The sequence below is a fragment of the Phyllobates terribilis genome, unplaced genomic scaffold, assembly GCF_046119375.1.
Source record: "Phyllobates terribilis strain yellow unplaced genomic scaffold, ASM4611937v1 Scaffold_2__4_contigs__length_985480577, whole genome shotgun sequence".
Lineage (NCBI taxonomy): Eukaryota > Metazoa > Chordata > Amphibia > Anura > Dendrobatidae > Phyllobates > Phyllobates terribilis.
Window position 1 is genome coordinate 113,591,867 of NW_027362762.1, and position 20,270 is coordinate 113,612,136.

Sequence of the window (20,270 nt, forward strand, 5' to 3'; positions counted from 1 at the left end):
CATTGTATCTACCCCAAAAAAGTGTCAATAAAAATGTGAACTCAAATACGCAAAAAATATGCCCTCATCCAGGCCCATGTCCCGAAAAGTGAAAACGCTATGGGTCACAAAAGGTGGCGATATAAGCAAAAAAAAAAAAAATTCTAACAAATTTCTGAATTTCTTTTACCCACTTAAATAAAAATAACAAACTATACCTGTTTAGTATCTGCGTACTCGTACTGACCTGGAGAATCATATTGCCAGGTCAGTTTTACCATGTAGTGAACATGGTAAATTAAAAACCCCAAAAAAACTATTGTGGAATTTCCCTTATTTTGCAATTTCCCCAGGCTTGGAATTTTTTTTTTTTACATTTTACAGTACACTAATAGTAAAATCAATATTGTCATTCAAAACTACAACTTGCCCCACTAAAAACAAGCCCTCATACAGCTATATTGACGGACAAAAAAAAAATTATGGCTTTTGGAAGAATGGGAGAGAAAATGGAAAATCGCAAGGTCATGAAGAGGTTATGCCATAACTGTAGAGAATACCCCATGGACCAAACATCCAAAAATCATACACTGATCTAATGCCGCTAGGCAATAATTTACAAAACTGAATGAGGTCTTCCATCTTTTAATATTATATTAGTATTGGGGCCTTTAGGTTATAGGGTTCAGCTGACCCTTCCTGTTTGTAACAGGCTTTGGATATAATTTGTCACCGGCATCCGCCATTTTCATATTTTTACTTTTTCCGGTTTGTAAAGCTCCATGTCATATGTTGTTACAGAAATAATTTATCTTTTTAATTACAACATTTCTATGAAAAAACAGAAATACTATACTCGACCTACTTAAAGGGATCATGCAAACAAAAAAGCAATATTGTAAACTTATCTTATTATTTTGCACCACGCCTGAAGTGTCCTCATTAAAATAAGTTGAAGGGGTCAGCCACTTTTTTTTTTGTTTTGTTTTTTTTTTTTTTGTTTTTCACGTACGTTGGGTACATGGTGGCACTTACTAATATGTAAGTATTACAGGTTCTCCTTCTGTTAATCGCTTTCCTTACCGACTGCACAGTCCTTGTGTCAAAAAATAGCTGCTGATGAAGTAGCATGTGACAAGTAGTGATGCATCGGGTGCTCGGGTATGCACTGAGCATCGCGGGTGCTCAAGTGACATGTTCCAATCCCCGCGGCCCCATGTTTCATGGCTGTTAGCCACAAAACATGCGGGGATTGCCTGACTAACACGGGAAATCCCCACATGTTTTGTGGCTAACAGCCGTGAAAAATGCGGCCGCGGGGACTCGAACATGTCACTCAAGCACCCACGATACTCTGAGCATACTCGAGCACCCTCTGCAAACAGGAGTAACGAGCACTTGCGCTCATCACTTGTGATCACATCTGTCCATCAGACTACTCCAACTGAAATACTGCTTTCCCACATGAGGTGTTTTTCAGTTGGAGGCTGATACAGGTCTGGTCATACAATCTTGCATTAGCTTCCATTATTTGAGGGTGTGGAGAGAGAGAACTGTGCAGTATATGAGGAAGGAGGAGAACATGTACTACTTATATATTAGTAAGTGCCACAAAGTCATGTCCCCAATAGATATGTTAAACTAAAGATAAAGTGGATAACCCCTTAAAAGGTATTTCAGCCTATTCAGAGATACTAGATGGCTGATAACTTTTAGATCAGTGTTAGGCCGGTTTCTGACGAGCGCATAAAAAATCATTGTGTTGCCCGTGTCATATTGTCACGTGTATATTTGTGTTTTACATCCATGTGGTATCTGAGTTTTATACATCGACCTTTTAAAAGGTCCATGATCAAATACAGTTTCCTACGTTAATAATGGCATGTATATGTACAATTCGGATGATACACAGGTCTTCCCTAAGGGATCCGATTTTTCTTTCGCAACCATAGACTTGTACATGTGTGTTTCATCCAAAACTCGGAAGAGAATACATGCTGCGAATTTTGGAAAAATTGTCCCTATTGAATTACATTGATCAGGGTGCTGTCTGATTGTTACTCAGACAGCACACATCCATGTAATACGCTTGTCTGAACGAGATGGGACAAGGGAGAATGCACACTAACTACTCCATTCAACTCTTCCAGACCACGGATTTGTGATCAGTGGAGAATTTGTAGACCCAAGTCCTTCGTTTTAGAATTTTATATTTTTAGTGATTTTCATAGAATTTTTTTTGTAATATTACATTTGTTCCATAAATATTATGCTGCTTAATAGCCTGGTTGTTGCAGATGGATAAATAGATACTATATATTGAGTGATTTTTAGAATTTTGTAATTCATGATTTTCTACGTCTGAAAATACCAAATCTACAGGGGCACATGTCCACCAGAAATAGATTCCTCCCACGCATTTCCCACTGTTACTAAATTGCTCATTCATTCAGTTTTCAGCACTCATGTATAGTAATGCTGGAGGCACATGTGACTATGGCAGCCTTAGTACATACAATATATGCGCACATAAAACCTGTGTGACTGTGCATTATTTTTTATTTCTACAATATTAACATTTCAAAAATCTTAAATCACAATGGTATCACATATAAATTAGCTTCCTGAGTAACCGTCACTGCCTAATACTACTACTTTATAAACATATTTCTAAAAAAAATTATACATTTGTAATGGTTATTCCCATCTTTAGAAGTTATCACTTGCCCATATGATAGGTGATCACTTAGTGATTGGTGGGGGGTCCAAATGCTTGGACCCCCACTGATTCCAAAAATGGGGCCCTGAAATGCCCCGTCTGGGTCTGCTCCATTAATTCTCTATGGGACTGCCGTAAAAAGCTGAAAACTGTACTTTATCTGACTGTCCAATGAAGAATGGATGGAGCTGTGTTGTACTTTTACTGCCACCGCTTCTTTCAAATGGGGCATTTCAGAGCCCTTTCTCTGGATCAGTGGGGGTCCCAATAGTCGGACCCCTACCAATGAGGATGTTATCACTTTTCCTATAGATAGATGAAAATGTTTAAAGGGGATATCCAGGACTTTATGAAAAAAAAAAAAAGTACTTAAGCACTAACAGGCAGGTAATTGCAACATACCTGCCTATTGTACACGGCGCCATTCTTCCCCAACACAGACAGCTCCTGCATGGGATTCAGAAGCCTCTGCTGACATCACGTCTGCAGAGCGGAGGCATCTTTTCTGCTTGCTCTGTCAATGGGACGGGACTTCCGATGCCCTTCTGATTGACAGCCGGATCCCCACTGCCTAACTGGAGGAGCCAGCTGTCAATCAGAATTATGCCGGAAGTCCTGCCCCGTCGCTTCAACAGAGGCGTCAGAATCCCTGGCAGGAGCGATCTGTGCCGGGCAGGTAAATTGCAATTATTTGCCTGTTAGTGCTTAGGCACATTTTTTGTGTTTTACATAAAGTTCTGGATATACCCTTTAAAGATGAGAGTACCACTTTAAATTGTCTCTCAAAAAGGTATATAGTCATGAGGGGGGAGTCCCTTGCTTAAAGGGATATTTCCATGTCCAAGATCCTATCCCAATATGTGGTAGGTGTAATAATAATATTAGTAAATACCTCCAATTAGAAGTGTAGTATAGTTTTTCTGATTCACTATGTCTCTTTCCTCATGTGCAGGCATTGCAGGACCTTAGGTATCCATGGTTACTCCCACTAGCAGCTAGCTGTCAGTAGATCAGTGGTCGCAACCATGGATACCTAAGGTCCTGCAATGCCTGTACATGAGGTAAGCTGCATACCAAATCAGAAAAACTATACTACATTTCTAATTGGAGGTATCTGCTAATATTATTATTATTATTACACCTACTACATATTGGGACATGGCTAGGATCTTGGAGATGAGAATACCCCTTTAACACCCTCCTCATTGGTCAATAGTTGGATAAACAAGTGTTCAAAAAAATACTCGTTCCTGATTATTTACCGAATATACATAGCAGCAATTAGCTGACAAATTAGCAAAATGCTCGTTTGTTGATTGATCATATTGCTTACCCAGGCCTAAAAATCATGATGTAAACAGGGGATGTGCTCGATGAACTTGTTCTATCCTTGATCCGCACTTGTTATGGGCAATCAATGGACCATATTGACTAACAAATTGGTCAATTAATATTTGTGTTTTTGCCAGCTCTTCAGGGTTTGCGGGATTTTTTTTTTTTTTGCAGCAAAAACATTGCAAATCTAATAATAAGGCAATTGGATTCATCCGAAATTGTCCGTTTTTGTTTTTAACGTTTTTGGGGTTTTTTTTGAGTATAGAACTGGCAAATGGTAAATGTCATGGCTGAAAATGGAGAACACCCAATGTACTAAAAATAGGAGCCGTAGGAATTTTTAAAAGTCTATAAAGTAAACGATAGTAAAGTATATTCTTCTACCAGAGAAGGTTCTAATTGGTCACGTGATCGGAAAGATGATTTTCTAAACAACTATGGGAAAAGGAAATGGTTTTATAGCAATTCACATAAATTGCTTCCCACCTTTTGCCCTCTGCTCCCTGTGCGTCGATATTTAGCTTATTCTCCCCTCCCGTCGGTATTTTTAGCTGTGTGATTTAGTTCCATGTGACCCACCCTGGGTTTTATTACATCATGTCCTTATAACTATAAGCAGCTTTATACAAAGGTACTTTCTGGGTGGATATAAAAGCCACTTACAAGAAAGGAAAAGGAAAATGTGGACAGGGCTGCAGTCAATGTTTCATCGCCGGTGACGTCATTCTTTCATCTGATACATGGCGGGAACACAGGGTAGATAATAACGGCCCCAGCACGAAGAGATAAAGTAGCCGGAGCCCGAGGCTTAGCCAGACGCTTGTACAACTTCTACTTAAGGAAAGGCTGTGATGAAGACATTTGGCAGCCTATTTTAAGCAAAGTTACTAATGTCAATGTGAACAGGACTTAACCAGCTCTTCCTTTCCTGACCTTGTTATCTAATTAATACGCTATTCCATGGAGACCAACTTTTTTTTTTTTCTATGCTCATTTCACTTAGAATTCAAACTGGAAATTGTTTAGAACACAAAGAAAGTAAATTCCATAAGAATTGTTTGCTTTTTTTAGTAATGTTTCAGCCATTTTTCATTATAATCTTTTGATGGCTCATGTGTAACGGACCGAAGGACACAGCAGTTCAAAAGTTTTTACAGGCGTTTAAGTTTGGATGAGGTCCAAGTGATATTCCAGCCAAATACCATATTCATGTCCTCTGGATTAATGCGCAGAGTGTACTTCCTAGGGGTCCATACAGTGTCAGATTGGGGCCCGCTATTAACTATGGACGCCAACTGTTCAACTACATCATGCAAATGTTAAATTACCCTCTTTCAAAAATTTGCTTATGCTTTTATATATTTATAAATTGGGTAGTTTGATGAGATTTTTCCTTTGTCTGTACATAGTGAATCAATGGGTCCAGTCCTGCGCATGGGCCCACCGGAAGATACACCTGTTCTCCTGTCGGCCAGTCTGAGCTTCGACCATAGAACCGTACTCCATATGCCATCTTTTCCAATTCCCAATAAAAGTCAGTCATTTAACTGCCCCACATACCCATCATTGTCCTCTACAAGATCTTTCCAAGGCTCACTGCCTTTCTACAGTTTCTGTTTTGGATCTAGGTCTCACTTTGCTTCATTCTTCTTTTCTTTTTTTTTTTCAAAATTTGAAAATTGTGCCCCGCTTTCCAGAAACCTGTCTCAAGGTGATGTCACTGGTGTGTCAGTAGTGATAGACAGTTGCCCTTAAGTTAGTTGCAGGAGATCTCTATGTTTGGCATTACAGACACCACCTTAGAGGCTGTCTCTAGGACCCAGCGGCTACCTTGCTCTGGCTAATTAACACTCTGGCCTGGGTGTATAAATACCTGCTGTGTTCCAGAGGGAGGTGCCGGCGATATTCATTACTCCATGTGAAGGCTTGAGCAAGAGCAGTACTTCGTCTTTTCTGGTGTTGAGGACGTGTGCGCAGTTGTCTGGAGTCGTCTAAAGCTAAGCAATTCCCCTTTGTTTGTCCCCACTTGTTGTCTTTAGTGTCAGTGGGGATCGACTAGTGCTCATCTCCTCCCTTCCCTATCCTTAGCCAAACGCCAGGGAAAGACAGGGCAAGGAACGCGTGCAGCGATTGGTGAAGAGCCAATATGGGGACGTTAGGGGAGACAGGGTAATAATCTATTAGCCAGGAGGTCTCCACTCCCCCCTTTCCCTCTTCCCTTTGTGTTGCACTAAATCTTTCCCATACCTTGTGTGAAAGTTGTATGGCACTGTATTCTGCAGTGTTTCAGCCTCTTGGCCAGGTGATCTAATAAGATGGCAAAAGAAACAGATACCCAGGGGGTTTTTTCCACCACCTAGAAACCGTCACCTCTCAGCTGTGGGGTTGTGTTAAAAAAAAAAAAAAAAAATTACAGTAATATCATAGAATCATAGAATGGTAGAGTTGGAAGGGACCTCCTGGGTCATCTGGTCCAACCCCCTGCTCAAAGCAGGATTCACTAGATCATCTCAGACAGATGTCTGTCCAGCCTCTGTTTGAAGACGTCCATTGAAGGGGAACTCACCACCTCTCGTGGCAGCCTGTTCCACTCATTAATCACCCTAACTGTCAAAAAGTTTTTTCTAATATCTAATCTGTGTCTCCTCCCATTTAGTTTCATCCCATTGCTTCTAGTCTTTCCTTGTGCAAATGAGAATAAAGATGATCCTTCTACAATGTGACAGCCCTTGACATATTTGTAGACAGCTATTAAGTCTCCTCTCAGTCTTCTTTTTTGCAAGCTAAACATTCCCAAATCCTGCAACCGTTCCTCATAGGACATGGTTTGCAGACCAGTCACCATTCTGGTCGCTCTTCTCTGAACTTGCTCCAGTTTGTCTATGTCTTTTTTAAAATGTGGTGCCCAAAACTGTACACAGTATTCCAGATGAGGTCTGACCAAAGAGGAGTAAAGACCGATAATGACTTCACGTGATCTAGACTGTATGCTTCTGTTAATACATCCCAGAATTGTATTTGCCTTTTTTGCTGCTGCATCACACTGTTGACTCATGTTCAGTCTATGATCTATTAGTATACCTAAGTCTTTTTCACATGTACTGTTGCTTAGCTCTATTCCTCCCATTCTGTATATGCTTTTTTCATTTTTATTGCCCAGATGTAGTACTTTGCATTTTTCCCTGTTAAAAACCATTCTGTTGGTTGCTGCCACTGCTCCAGTTTATTTAGGTCTTTTTGAATCCTCTCTCTCTCTTCTCTAGTATTAGCTTTCCCTCCTAGCTTTGTGTCACCTAAATATAAAGGTTTTAGGCTGTGTGCCCATGATGAACTTTTGTTGAATTTCTTAATGTTGCAATTTTTTTGCACCATTTCTGCACCCATTAAGTAAAATGGGTTACTTGCATTTTTTTTAAAATATGCAGCGGAAAAAAACTCACCAAAAACTCATTGTGGGAACAAAGCCATGAAGAGGTTGTCCAGCAATCAGTTGCTACTCACATTCCAACTCTCCTGGGTCCCTAAATTTTGTTTTGGTCCTGTTTCAACACCAATCTGTGGCGAGACCCAGTTGCAGTCAGTGATTGGCCAAGTGAGGTTTTTCTAGCATTTCCTACATATCAATCTAGGACCAGAAAGTAGAGACAGTCAAGGACCCAGGCAGCATCGGAATGGGAGCAGCAGTGGATCTGGGAGAGGTTTTTTGGGAACCACGAGGCCTTTGCCAGTTTTTTTTATTCCCTTGTTGGAGAACATCGACAATTAATTCCAAAAAGTCAAAGCTCCACTTTGTTGTTTGGTCCTCTGATTCCCTGATTGGCACATTTATTGCTATTGCCGGAGGGTTATAAGCGACCACCAGACCTTTCTGCCTCTGCTTATCTCCAGGTTGATAAAAAGGACCAAATTAGAAATGGGCTTTTCACTAATTCTTTTGGCCCTGGAGCTTCTGCTAACCTTGGTCTGGCCCTGGCCCACGTGGTCTGCTGATATCTCCAAGAGCTATAACCAGCGAGTTCTAGAAATGTCACCATGGGGCATTCCAAAAGGGACAAACATTCTTTAAATGCTACGGTTACATAATGAAAGTGAAATGATTCAGACTCCAAACAGTTAAAGAAAAGTTGTGGTACTGTTGCAGTATAAGCATACAAGATGCCAAGTGAAATATTAAAGACTATTTCATGGTACATGAGCGAGAAGTTTAAAAAAAATCATTTTTTTTCTGCTTGGAACAGATATAACTGAATTTTATGCAGTTCATTTATGATGGAAGAATATGATCATTTAGTGCAACAAGGGCATATTTATACAAGAGTGCCCTCCCTTCCACCACCAGCACAGAGCCCGGATTCTTCTCCTCATTGGGTTTACTTCCAATAAATGAATGGGTTGAGCAACCAGCTTGCTGGCTAGACTCCCCTCCCTTCCTGTTCCATAAGAGTCAGGTTTTCATTGAAATCCCACCCTTCCTTCCTGCAGGGACATGAAAGAGAACGAGATGCCTATGTGCATATAGGATTATTGACTTGTATGTATGCTGACCTTTATCCCGTGCTCGCAGCATCACTTGTATATAGAACATGGAGGCTGCTTGCGCTCACTGTGAATCATCTGGTATATTTGTGAATGAAATCATTAAGAATTCTAACTTCTGTTTCTGGCAATGAGATGTGGGTTACACCTTAACAGTCAGCAGTCTGCTTGTATAAGGCATCCTGCACTCCTACCGCCTCCTGCCAAATGGTATTTCTGGTGTGTCTGTATATAGATGGATATATCAACTCTATTCTCCCTTTTATATCTGTTATAGAAAAAGAAGAATGTTACGTGTGTGTGTGTGTGTGTGTGTGTGTGTGTGTGTGTGTGTGTGTGTGTATGGTGTATGTTATATACATAGTAGGCTGGGATTTTGCTTTGTCCTACCGTGCTTTATACAGCTGCACTGTTTGTTCACACAGCTCCATATTAAAAATGTTTATATATTCTTTGCTCTCTGTCGCCCTTCGCTCTCTGTCGCCCTTCGCTCTCTGTCGCCCTTCGCTCTCTGTCGCCCTTCGCTCTCTGTCGTCCTTCGCTCTCTGTTGCCCTTCCCTCTCCCCTGTTGCCCTTCCCTCTCCCCTGTTGCCCCTTCCCTCTCCCCTGTTGCCCCTTCCCTCTCCCCTGTTGCCCCTTCCCTCTCCCCTGTTGCCCCTTCCCTCTCCCCTGTTGCCCCTTCCCTCTCCCCTGTTGCCCCTTCCCTCTCCCCTGTTGCCCCTTCCCTCTCCCCTGTTGCCCCTTCCCTCTCCCCTGTTGCCCCCATCTCTCTGCTCTGTCCCCCTTTCCCTCTCTGCCCCCCTTATCTCTGTGCCCTGTTCCCCCCCTTATCTCTGTGCCCTGTTCCCCCCCTTATCTCTCTGCCCTGTTCCCCTCTCCCCCTTATCTCTCTGCCCTGTCGTGCCCTCCCTATTTCTCTGCCTTGTTCCCCCCCTTATCTCTCTGCCCTGTCGCGCCCTCCCTATTTCTCTGCCTTGTTCCCCCCCTTATCTCTCTGCCCTGTCCCCTCCTCCCCCTTATCTCTCTGCCCTGTTCCCCTCTCCCCCTTATCTCTCTGCCCTGTCGCGCCCTCCCTATTTCTCTGCCTTGTTCCCCCCCTTATCTCTCTGCCCTGTTCCCCCTTCCCCTTATCTCTCTGCCCCCCCATCTCTCTGCCCTGTCCCCTCCCCCTTATCTCTCTGCCCTGTTCCCCTCTCCCCCTTATCTCTCTGCCCTGTCGCGCCCTCCCTATTTCTCTGCCTTGTTCCCTCCCTTATCTCTCTGCCCTGTCCCCTCCCCCTTATCTCTCTGCCCTGTTCCCCTCTCCCCCTTATCTCTCTGCCCTGTCGCGCCCTCCCTATTTCTCTGCCTTGTTCCCCCCCTTATCTCTGTGCCCTGTTCCCCCCCTTATCTCTCTGCCCTGTTCCCCTCTCCCCCTTATCTCTCTGCCCTGTCGTGCCCTCCCTATTTCTCTGCCTTGTTCCCCCCCTTATCTCTCTGCCCTGTCGCGCCCTCCCTATTTCTCTGCCTTGTTCCCCCCCTTATCTCTCTGCCCTGTCCCCTCCTCCCCCTTATCTCTCTGCCCTGTTCCCCTCTCCCCCTTATCTCTCTGCCCTGTCGCGCCCTCCCTATTTCTCTGCCTTGTTCCCCCCCTTATCTCTCTGCCCTGTTCCCCCTTCCCCTTATCTCTCTGCCCCCCCATCTCTCTGCCCTGTCCCCTCCCCCTTATCTCTCTGCCCTGTTCCCCTCTCCCCCTTATCTCTCTGCCCTGTCGCGCCCTCCCTATTTCTCTGCCTTGTTCCCTCCCTTATCTCTCTGCCCTGTTCCCCCCTCCCCCTTATCTCTGTGACCTGTTCCCCCCCTTATCTCTCTGCCCTGTTCCCCCCTCCCCCTTATCTCTCTGCCCTGTCCCCCCCTTATCTCTGTGCCCTGTTCCCCCCTTATCTCTCTGCCCTGTTCCCCTCTCCCTCTTATCTCTCTGCCCTGTCGCGCCCTCCCTATTTCTCTGCCTTGTTCCCCCCCTTATCTCTCTGCCCTGTTCCCCCCTCCCCCTTATCTCTGTGCCCTGTTCCCCCCTCCCCCTTATCTCTCTGCCCTGTTCCCCTCTCCCCCTTATCTCTCTGCCCTGTCGCGCCCTCCCTATTTCTCTGCCTTGTTCCCCCCCTTATCTCTCTGCCCTGTTCCCCCTTCCCCTTATCTCTCTGCCCTGTCCCCCCCCTTTCTCTCTCTGCCCCCCCATCTCTCTGCCCTGTCCCCCCCCCCCTTATCTCTCTGCCCTGTTCCCCCTTCCCCTTATCTCTCTGCCCTGTTCCCCCTTCCCCTTATCTCTCTGCCCTGTCCCCCCCCCCTTTCTCTCTCTGCCCCCCCATCTCTCTGCCCTGTCCGCCCCCCCTTATCTCTCTGCCCTGTCCGCCCCCCCTTATCTCTCTGCCCTCTCTCTCTCATCATACATTGTACACAATGTTGTGTGTGTATATGATATAGAGGGAGAGAAGAAAATGTTGTGCCATAGGAAGCTGTGTGATCAAACAGTGCAGTAGTATAAAGCATGGCAGTAAGGAAAAGGTGAAACCCTAGCCTACCATGAAGATGTTTTCATACCTTAGAGAAATAAATAGCAGGTGGGCATTGTGAATTGCTAATGATGTCTGATTTTAAGATTATAATTGGACATCAATGTGTTGCTTTCTCCACTGAAATGAAAACCTCACCGGGTTTCACAATTAAAACTGCATAAATCATTATAGAGATCTGTTAGACTTGATGACGTTTGTGTACTAACTATAACAATCCATGTCGGAACATCTGTATAATGCTAATCTCTGTCCACCTACCCTACTTCACAGCTCCTCAGTGTTCCTCCTCCATGCTGCTGCTGCTGCTGAGATCTCACTCTACTCAGTACAAGCTGCAGCTGTTAATCGATCTGGGTGGGCGGGTGGAGGCTGATTACACTTGCACTCAGGAGAGCTTTCACGTTATAGCTGGACTCGTAAAATGTTCAATTTAATATCCGGATTATCCCGCCATTCTGACATGGATTTTTAAGATAATTACACCCCTCTCATTACTTTTTTTTTCCTCCACATAAACGTGGAACATCAAACTGTCAGAAGCTTTCCTTGTCATTCACCACAATATGCCTTTGTGTGTAGTGTTATTTTCTGGGGGGAGGGGTCAGGATGTGCCACCCCCATAGATATTAGGATGTCCGTAGATGACACCAAGATATCTATAAAGACCACTGCTGATAAAAGAAATCTACCTGATGAATAAAGTTTACTCTGAGTTGGTCCACTCACTAGATTTCTTGATGATTCTAGATGAGGGGTCCCCTGTGCTGATCTGCCATCTGCATGTGTTATGTTACTGCCCCGAGTAATAAGTGCTGCATTGTCTGTATATTTTGTATTAATACCGGACTATTCTCTCGCCAGGTAATAAGCTCAATGAGCTCCTTGTCCGACTATTGCTTACCCTCCATACTGCGCACCTTGTTTGACTGGTACAAACGTCAGAATGGCATTGAAGACGAGTCTCATGAGTACAGGCCGAGGACAAACACCAAATCCAAAGGGTAAAAATGCCAGTAATACCAGATATAAATGATGGTATAAAAGGAATAATTGTATGGTCCTATGTGTCTGTAGTAAATGTTTTATATTAGGTATCATAATCCGATCTGACTATAAGAAAGGTCACAGGTCTGATATTAATTATTAAGGACTTCTCTGATTATATGATTGCTTACTTTATTCCAGGAGACCTATCACCTGCATAATAGAGGCATCAATTTAAAGGGCTAGCTATTGCAGCGATTATTTATTGGCTTTAAAAGGTGTTGAGTGCAGGTTTCTGATAGTGTTTTATGCAATTACTAAAGCTGCATCGTTTGTAGAATGAAATTATATTCTGCAGTGTCGCAGAGGTTAATGAGGCAGGACTAGTCCGGAGGGTCGTCTCTTCTACCTGACTAATACTACCTGGATCTTGTAATCAAGCCTCCGTGGGCATGATCGACAGCCCACATAATATTCCTTCCACATTAAGTAGTGTATGTAGGATGTCAATCATGGTGGAAGAGCCGCCCTGTCGGACTAGTCCTGCTTCACCCGCATATTGTGATGCTGCAGACTAAAAGTTGATTCATCAAAAATTAGTAAAGCCTCCTTCAAATGTCCATAGAACACAGTTAGTGGATTGATTGTAATGCACAGAATGGGCACGAGTCTCCTGACCTGAACTTGACAGCCTCCTATGTGGCTGTCAAGTTCAGGTCAGTAGGCCTGCGGCCTGTCCGTGCATCTCAGTCAACACATGAAACGTGTTACATGGACGCCTAAATGAGGCTTATTTCACTAAGGACACTAACGATTAAAGAAATCGACACCCATGCTGCTTTTCTGGTGGTTGGGGGACATTGAGGGGATTAGACAAGTTTCCTTGGACAACTTTCACACGTTTTGCAGTGTCTGGTTGTAGTATGTGAACAGGAAAGGTGGGCTCTATGTGCTCGAAGAGTGTACTTTTGGCATCCGTCAGGCCAATATATATATATATATAGATATATATATAGATATATAGATATATGATATATTTATTTTTTTTTGCTGGAGATTTAGTCTATGCCGATTTGAAAACCGCCTTAGACAAATGTGCTGTGTCCACGACCAATATGGAGGTAAAACTAAAAAAAATACTTCAGCCACCATCACCTTCAAAAAGATTAAATAAATGCGTAGATTATGCAATGCAAAACAAAAATGTAGCAGCAGGATAGATAGAAGATATGTGCAATGATTGAACACTCGGATTATATATTTCACATCTTATATCGCTATATACAGTTATATGAAAAAGTTTGGGCACCCCTATTAATCTTAAGCTTAATGTTTTATAAAAATTGGTGTTTTTGCAACTGCTATTTCAGTTTGATATATGTAATAACTGTTGGACACAGTAATGTTTCTGCCTTGAAATGAGGTTTATTGTACTAACAGAAAATGTGCAATCTGCATTCAAACAAAATTTGACAGGTGCATAAGTATGGGCACCTCACCAGAAAAGTGACATTAATATTTAGTAGATCCTCCTTTTGCAAAAATAATAGCCTCTAGTCGCTTCCTGTAGCTTTTAATGAGTTCCTGGATCCTGGATGAAGGTATTTTTGACCATTCCTCTTTACAAAACAATTCCAGTTCAGTTAAGTTTGATGGTCGCCGAGCATGGACAGCCCTCTTCAAATGATCCCACAGATGTTCAATGATATTCAGGTCTGGGGACTGGGATGGCCATTCCAGAACATTGTAATTGTTCCTCTGCATGAATGCCTGAGTAGATTTGGAGCCGTGTTTTGGATCATTGTCTTGCTGAAAGATCCATCCCCTGCGTAACTTCAACTTTATCACTGATTCTTGACCATTATTGTCAAGAATCTGCTGATACTGAGTGGAATCCATGCGTCCCTCAACTTTAACCAGATTCCCGGTGCCGGCATTGGCCACACAGCCCCAAAGCATGATGGAACCTCCACCAAATTTTACTGTGGGTAGCAAGTGTTTTTCTTGGAATGCTGTGTTTTTTTGACGCCATGCATAACGCCTTTTTGTATGACCAAACAACTCAATCTTGGTTTCATCAGTCCACAGGACCTTCTTCCAAAAAGAAATTGGCTTCTCCAAATGTGCTTTTGCATACCTCAGCCGACTCTGTTTGTGGCGTGCTTGCAGAAATGGCTTCTTTCGCATCACTCTCCCATACAGCTTCTCCTTGTGCAAAGTGCATTGTATAGTTGACCGATGCACAGTGACACCATCTGCAGCAAGTTGATGCTGCAGCTCTCTGGAGGTGGTCTGAGGATTGTCCTTGACTGATCTCACCATTCTTCTTCTCTGCCTTTCTGATGTTTTTCTTGGCCTGCCACTTCTGGCCTTAGCAAGAACTGTCCCTGTGTTCTTCCATTTCCTTACTATGTTCCTCACAGTGGAAACTGACAGGTTAAATCTCTGAGACAGCTTTTTGTATCCTTCCCCTGAACAACTATGTTGAATAATCTTAGTTTTCAGATCATTTGACAGTTGTTTTGAGGAGCCCATGATGCCACTCTTCAGAGGAGATTCAAACAGGAGAACAACTTGCAAGTGGCCACTTTAAGTAGCTTTTCTCATGATTGCATACACCTGGCTATGAAGTTCAAAGCTCAATGAGGTTACAAAACCAAAAAAAGTGCTTTAGTAAGTCAGTAAAAAGTAGGTAGGAGTATTTAAAACAAGAAAATGATAAGGGTGCCCATACTTATGCACCTGTCAAATTTTGTTTGAATGCAGATTGCACATTTTCTGTTAGTACAATAAACCTCATTTCAAGGCAGAAACATTACGGTGTCCAACAGTTATTACATATATCAAACTGAAATAGCTGTTGCAAAAACACCAATTTTTATAAAACATTAAGCTTAAGATTAATAGGGGTGCCCAAACTTTTTCATGTAACTGTATTCTTTGCTTTAAATGTGAACTTCTTAGCGCACTTTTTGACCAAGGTAATGAGATGGATGGTGACTAATTGGAAGTTGTAAAGGGCTTCAACCTACTCTGATCAGTGATTACTCAAGATGTAGCGATGACACCGGAAGTCAATAGGAGAATAGCTATGGGCAAATCAACAATGAAGTCACTGGACAAGGTCTTCAAATCGAGGAACATTTCTCTGGTGATGAGGAACCGACTCGTACATAGTCTGGTCTTTTCTGTAGTAACATATGAATGTGAAATCTGGACGATAAAGAAACAAGATAGAAGGAAGAAGATTCAACGCCTTCGAAATGTGGTGCTGGAGAAGGATGTTATCATTACAATGGATGGCAGGAAGAACAAACATATTAATTTTGGAACAAATCAAGCCATGTCACTAGAAGCAAGAATCACAAAGCTACAACTTGCTTACTTTGGACACCTCATACAAAGAGGGCAATCACTGGAGAAGGACATCATGGTCTGAAGAATAGAAGGAACTTGCCGAAGAGGAAGACCAGCAACCCGATGGCTTGATACTATCAAGATAATAGTAGAGAAGACCCTGGTGGACCTGTCTAGGCTTGCACAAGATTGATCTTCCTATAGAGGGTTTTCATCCATCAAGTTGCCTTAGCTTGAGATCGAGCTGAAGGCCGTTGATAATAACTGTGCCCACGTGTATCATTCAGATGGGTACCTGCACTAAACTTTAAACTGGTACAGCAGAAACCTCTTCCCTGGTAGATCCCGAAATCCTGTATGGAGGAGGGGATGTGTTGGGTATCTGAACAAAGATGTGGGATCTCTTTGGACTTTTACTTGGATTGTAGCATGTTATCACTTACAGTCACCAGTTCTGTTATTCTGCTTTGTCATTGAAACTAAATTAATGGTAGTTCCGGATCCCTAAGATGCTGGATCTCTAAAGCGCCCGACAGACCCTTTTGACTATTGCCAGAAAAAAACTCCGCATATGTCAATATTTTTTTCCTTGCATTTATGATGTACACTGTTATGGAGTCTCCAAATAGACTTTATTGACTATAGTGAGGTCCCTCAGGTTTCTGCCACTGTGTCCATCAAGATTGGACATACCATTGGTGCAACCTGTGTAGCCGCACAGGGGCACAAAAGGTTAGGAGGTCCACGTGCACCCCCAAAGCAGGTGGAGTTGTGCATTATGATGAGCTATTGGATTGCACAGGAGCCTTCTTCTGTCTCAGTCCACTCCTGGTGTCCATTATTTTACTGGAAAAATGCTTAGGATGCATCACTATTTTTTTCTTCCTGTGTTTATCTGCACGGAGTGTGCAACGGCCTGGGAACAGATGCTCGATCGTTTTATCGATTATCGCTCTTATATCCCAGCATGGTGTCAAATATCAGTAAAGTCTTCAAAGCAGAAGATGTCTTTATATACTGTGATATAAGAAAATAGCTTGATGACTGTTTTACAGTTTGGTTGGTTGGATGGCACCTGATTTGTAGGTTTCTTGCTCTAAAGCCCATGATGTAAATTTTCTCCTCTATATGGAAAACGTTGCGTCGAATATGAAGAATCTGACAACGTTTCTCGCCTATAAAGTCTATAGGGCAGTGATTAATCAAGACAGGAAACTCTTTGTTCTGTTTTGGTTCAAAGTGTCTTGTAATCCATATAGACTGTTGATCAGTCATAGCATTGTTAGTGTTTTACAGCTGCAAAGTTGACCTCCGCCGTTCTTGAACTAGTCGAGTATGATGTGATGCTGCCAGTTGTTCCATTGCTTACTCTTGTCTAGTGAAGACTATTGTATATCCGTCCATCTATAGTCTTCGAGTGTTGTACCTGTCACTTAGGGCTGATGAACAGTTCCAGAGAAGAGATTGCTCCCTTTTAGTCACAGCTGGAATGTCTCTTATTTATTTATTGAAGTGGTAAAAGGTTTCCAGATCGAATGCAAGTTTGTAATTCTTGAAAATGGTGTAACATTGTTCTCATTAATCAAGTAGGGAGATAAATAGACTGTGTGTTTTCCAAGCTTGTCTTTTCTTCGAGTTATTCGTAGAGTAGGATTAGTTAAAAACTATTGTTAAAGCATTGGAGCATAACACGTGTGTATGTGAGTCTTATACACTTATCAGCCGTAGCATTAAAACCTCTGTTCTGTGGAGTAACTAACATTGATTATCTTGTCATACTGGCACCTATCAATACTTGGTGATCCAGTCGGTTTTTGAAGTTGTCTTGTTGGAAGCAGAGAAAACGACACGAGTAAGGATCTCAGCGACTTTGACAAAGCCAAATTGTGATGGGTAGATGAGTTGGTCAGAGCATCTCCAAACAGGCAGGTCTTGTAGGGTGTTCTCGGTAATGTATGTAGTGGCTAGTACCTACCAAAAGTGGTCCAAGACTGGACAATTTGTGGCAGGGCGTAGACTATACTTTTGTGTCCTCCTAAGAAGACTGACGCTTCTGAAACGAAGGCCAAAGTAGAGTCTGCCCCATTATACTGAATGGCTTTGTTGGTGGGTGTGTGTGTGTGTGGTGGGGGGGGGGCATTTATATGGAAATTCTGATGGAGTTTATAAATATGAACCTTAGGAAAATTACACAATCAAAGTCTGTGCTATATTTTTCCTGACGTGGTTAATAGTTAAAGAAGCACTCCAACTATATTTTTATCCTATTAATATATTGCAGTCATCATATTATATAGCACTGTGTACTTACAATTGCTCATTTTGCCTTTCTACCCAGATAATTCTACTCTTTCTATTTAGGTCGGTGATACCACGGGATTAAAAACTGATTAGCTGAATCCTTCTAATCTCTATGTAGCAACAGGAAGTCTATTTTCCCTGCATGAGTCATCATTAGAACTACAATCCTACTCACTCCATTTAGCCAGTCAGTTTTTAATCATGTGATGTCATAGACCTAATGGAAAAGAGAAGAATTAGCTGGGTAAAAGGGCTAAATGAGCAATTGTAAGTACACAGTGCTGTATAATATGATGATTGCAATATATTAAGAGGATAAAAACTTTGATGGGAGGAGGAGTGTTTCTTTTAAGTAGTCTTATTGACAGTGAAAATTCATTTTCTTTCCTTCCAGGAGAGAAATCATTTTTTTGGTCAAATGAATAAAATAGGAAGTTAGGAACTTGAAAACCTAAAATATCTTAATATAGAGTAAAAACAAAAACCATATATATTGCAATTTTTCTTTACTTTATGCTAAGGGCAGTGCTCATCAATGTCAGGGACAAGATTCATAATAAAACATTGTGATTTTTCATGCATGTTAGGTTATCATTCAAGTCTTTCTATAAACAATACCTGCACTAACGAGGTTCTGATTCTTAGATGACTGATCTATTTCTTAAGGTTCAATTTGATTGTTTCTAAGGAGGGTTTTACGCGGTGTCGTGTCTGGACACAATTGGTAACAGTCGTTCTTTTTTTTTTGTTTGCTTTCAGTGATGAGCAGCAGAAGGATTACTTGATGGAGAGGAGGGATCTGGCAATTGATTTTATTTTTTCATTAGTCCTTGTAGAAGTCCTGAAGCAGGTAAGATGACACTACCATTGATTGCACATTTATAATTCTCATTAACTTTGTAAGCATAATTTCTTCCTATGTCTACAGGAAGCAGATAATGCGGAGAATATTGAATTTAGTGACATTATATACATTGAATCACCAGCACATGTTTTTGAAGATGGATTTAGCTCTGTGCAGTAATATCTGGGGATCATATATCGTGTTATTGAAGGAAAAGCTTAGTATATTGGTTGTTCATTAAAATTTATTTATAAAGTGCTAACGAATCCTGCAGCACTGTACACAGAATGGACTTTCATTGGTATCTACTGGAGATGTGTGTCTGTTTCGCCTATCGGATACACACCTCTCAAAAATAAGAGAGACTGATATAGCGGCACATGTAGCTATTTTTATTTTACGCTAAGCTTGTTCCCTAAACTCGCCCAGTCTTTTATATGTGCCTACATGGAAATGATGCTCCTAGTGAAGCCCCTTCTACACAGTATGATGTCATCACAGCCCCCCAAAAAATTATTCCCCCTCAGCCACACACATAGTATGATGCCCCTGAAGCCCCACTTACAGTATGATGCCCCCACAGCCTCCCACACAGTATGATGCCCCCACAGCCTCCCACACAGCCTCTCACACAGTATGATGCCCACACAGCCTCGCGCACAGTATGATGCTCACAGCCTCCCGCACAGTAGGATGCCCCCACAGCCTCCCGCACAGTAGGATGCCCCCACAGCCTCCCGCACAGTAGGATGCCCCCACAGCCTCCCGCACAGTAGGATGTCTTCATTCAAGCCTCCCACCTTCACGTGTGTCCTGCTTATCTACTGAGCTACATTCTACTGCCAGTTACATCACCTGAGAAAATCACGTGATCTGAAGGTGTTTTGCAGGTACTTCAGTCTCTACAGACTGGGCAGTGAAGTAGGGAACGGATGGTTTCATGCTCCACCATTGTATTCAACTGTATCCGTCTTAGGACAACTCCCCAAATTCGGAACTGTCCTGCTGGTTCTGGGACAGTTGAGAGCTATGCATACACCTGTACTAGAGGCATGTTTACATGAAGCCAATTAACTGGACATGATTTGTGCTATTTACATACAGTATGACCACTTTCATTATAAACTTGGGGGTTGGCAGTCACCCCAGTTTTCCACCTGTAAATTGAAGGTGTCCCAGCAAAAAAGTGATTGCATGATTGCACGGAGTCCAGGTTCAGAAATCCTCAGCAATCATTGTCATTGTTTTCATGAGGGGCAGGTCCTATGTGGCAAAGGTAGTGGTGGCTATTCGAATGACTGAACTGGCTGTGTACCCCAAAGAATGAAATCTCTCTTTGTGACCCCCCCCACTGTGTCGTCTATTTGCTCTTTTCGGGCATGTGAAAAGTGTTTATAAGACATTTACGTTGAAGTTATTTTCATATTCTGAGTTATTGGAAAGTGGGGTCTCCGGTTTAGGAGTCTCATCTCTTGGTAAGTGTGGGAAGTGGGTACAAAGAGCATCCTCCAGCCTAGAGGACTTGTTCTATAAATTACATTTAACTCAATAATTTGAATTCACAAAGTGTAATACTTAATTTCTCCTGTGATGGCACCGCAGGGAAATTGGACATTTAATGTCAGATTTTCCCACACATTCGAGCTGATCTTTGGGGAAG

General features: G+C 42.5%; 1 protein-coding gene across 8 annotated transcripts in view; it reads left to right on the forward strand.

The window, feature by feature from the left end:
- The window catches only part of FRY (FRY microtubule binding protein), a 444,805-nt gene that overhangs the window by 287,933 nt on the left and 136,602 nt on the right, over positions 1–20,270 (forward strand). For all 8 annotated transcript variants that reach the window (XM_073662506.1, XM_073662507.1, XM_073662508.1 and 5 more), the window contains 2 exons: positions 11,986–12,125; positions 18,526–18,616. In XM_073662506.1, the coding sequence (XP_073518607.1) occupies positions 11,986–12,125; positions 18,526–18,616 (231 nt within the window). The remainder of the gene's footprint in view (positions 1–11,985; positions 12,126–18,525; positions 18,617–20,270) is intronic.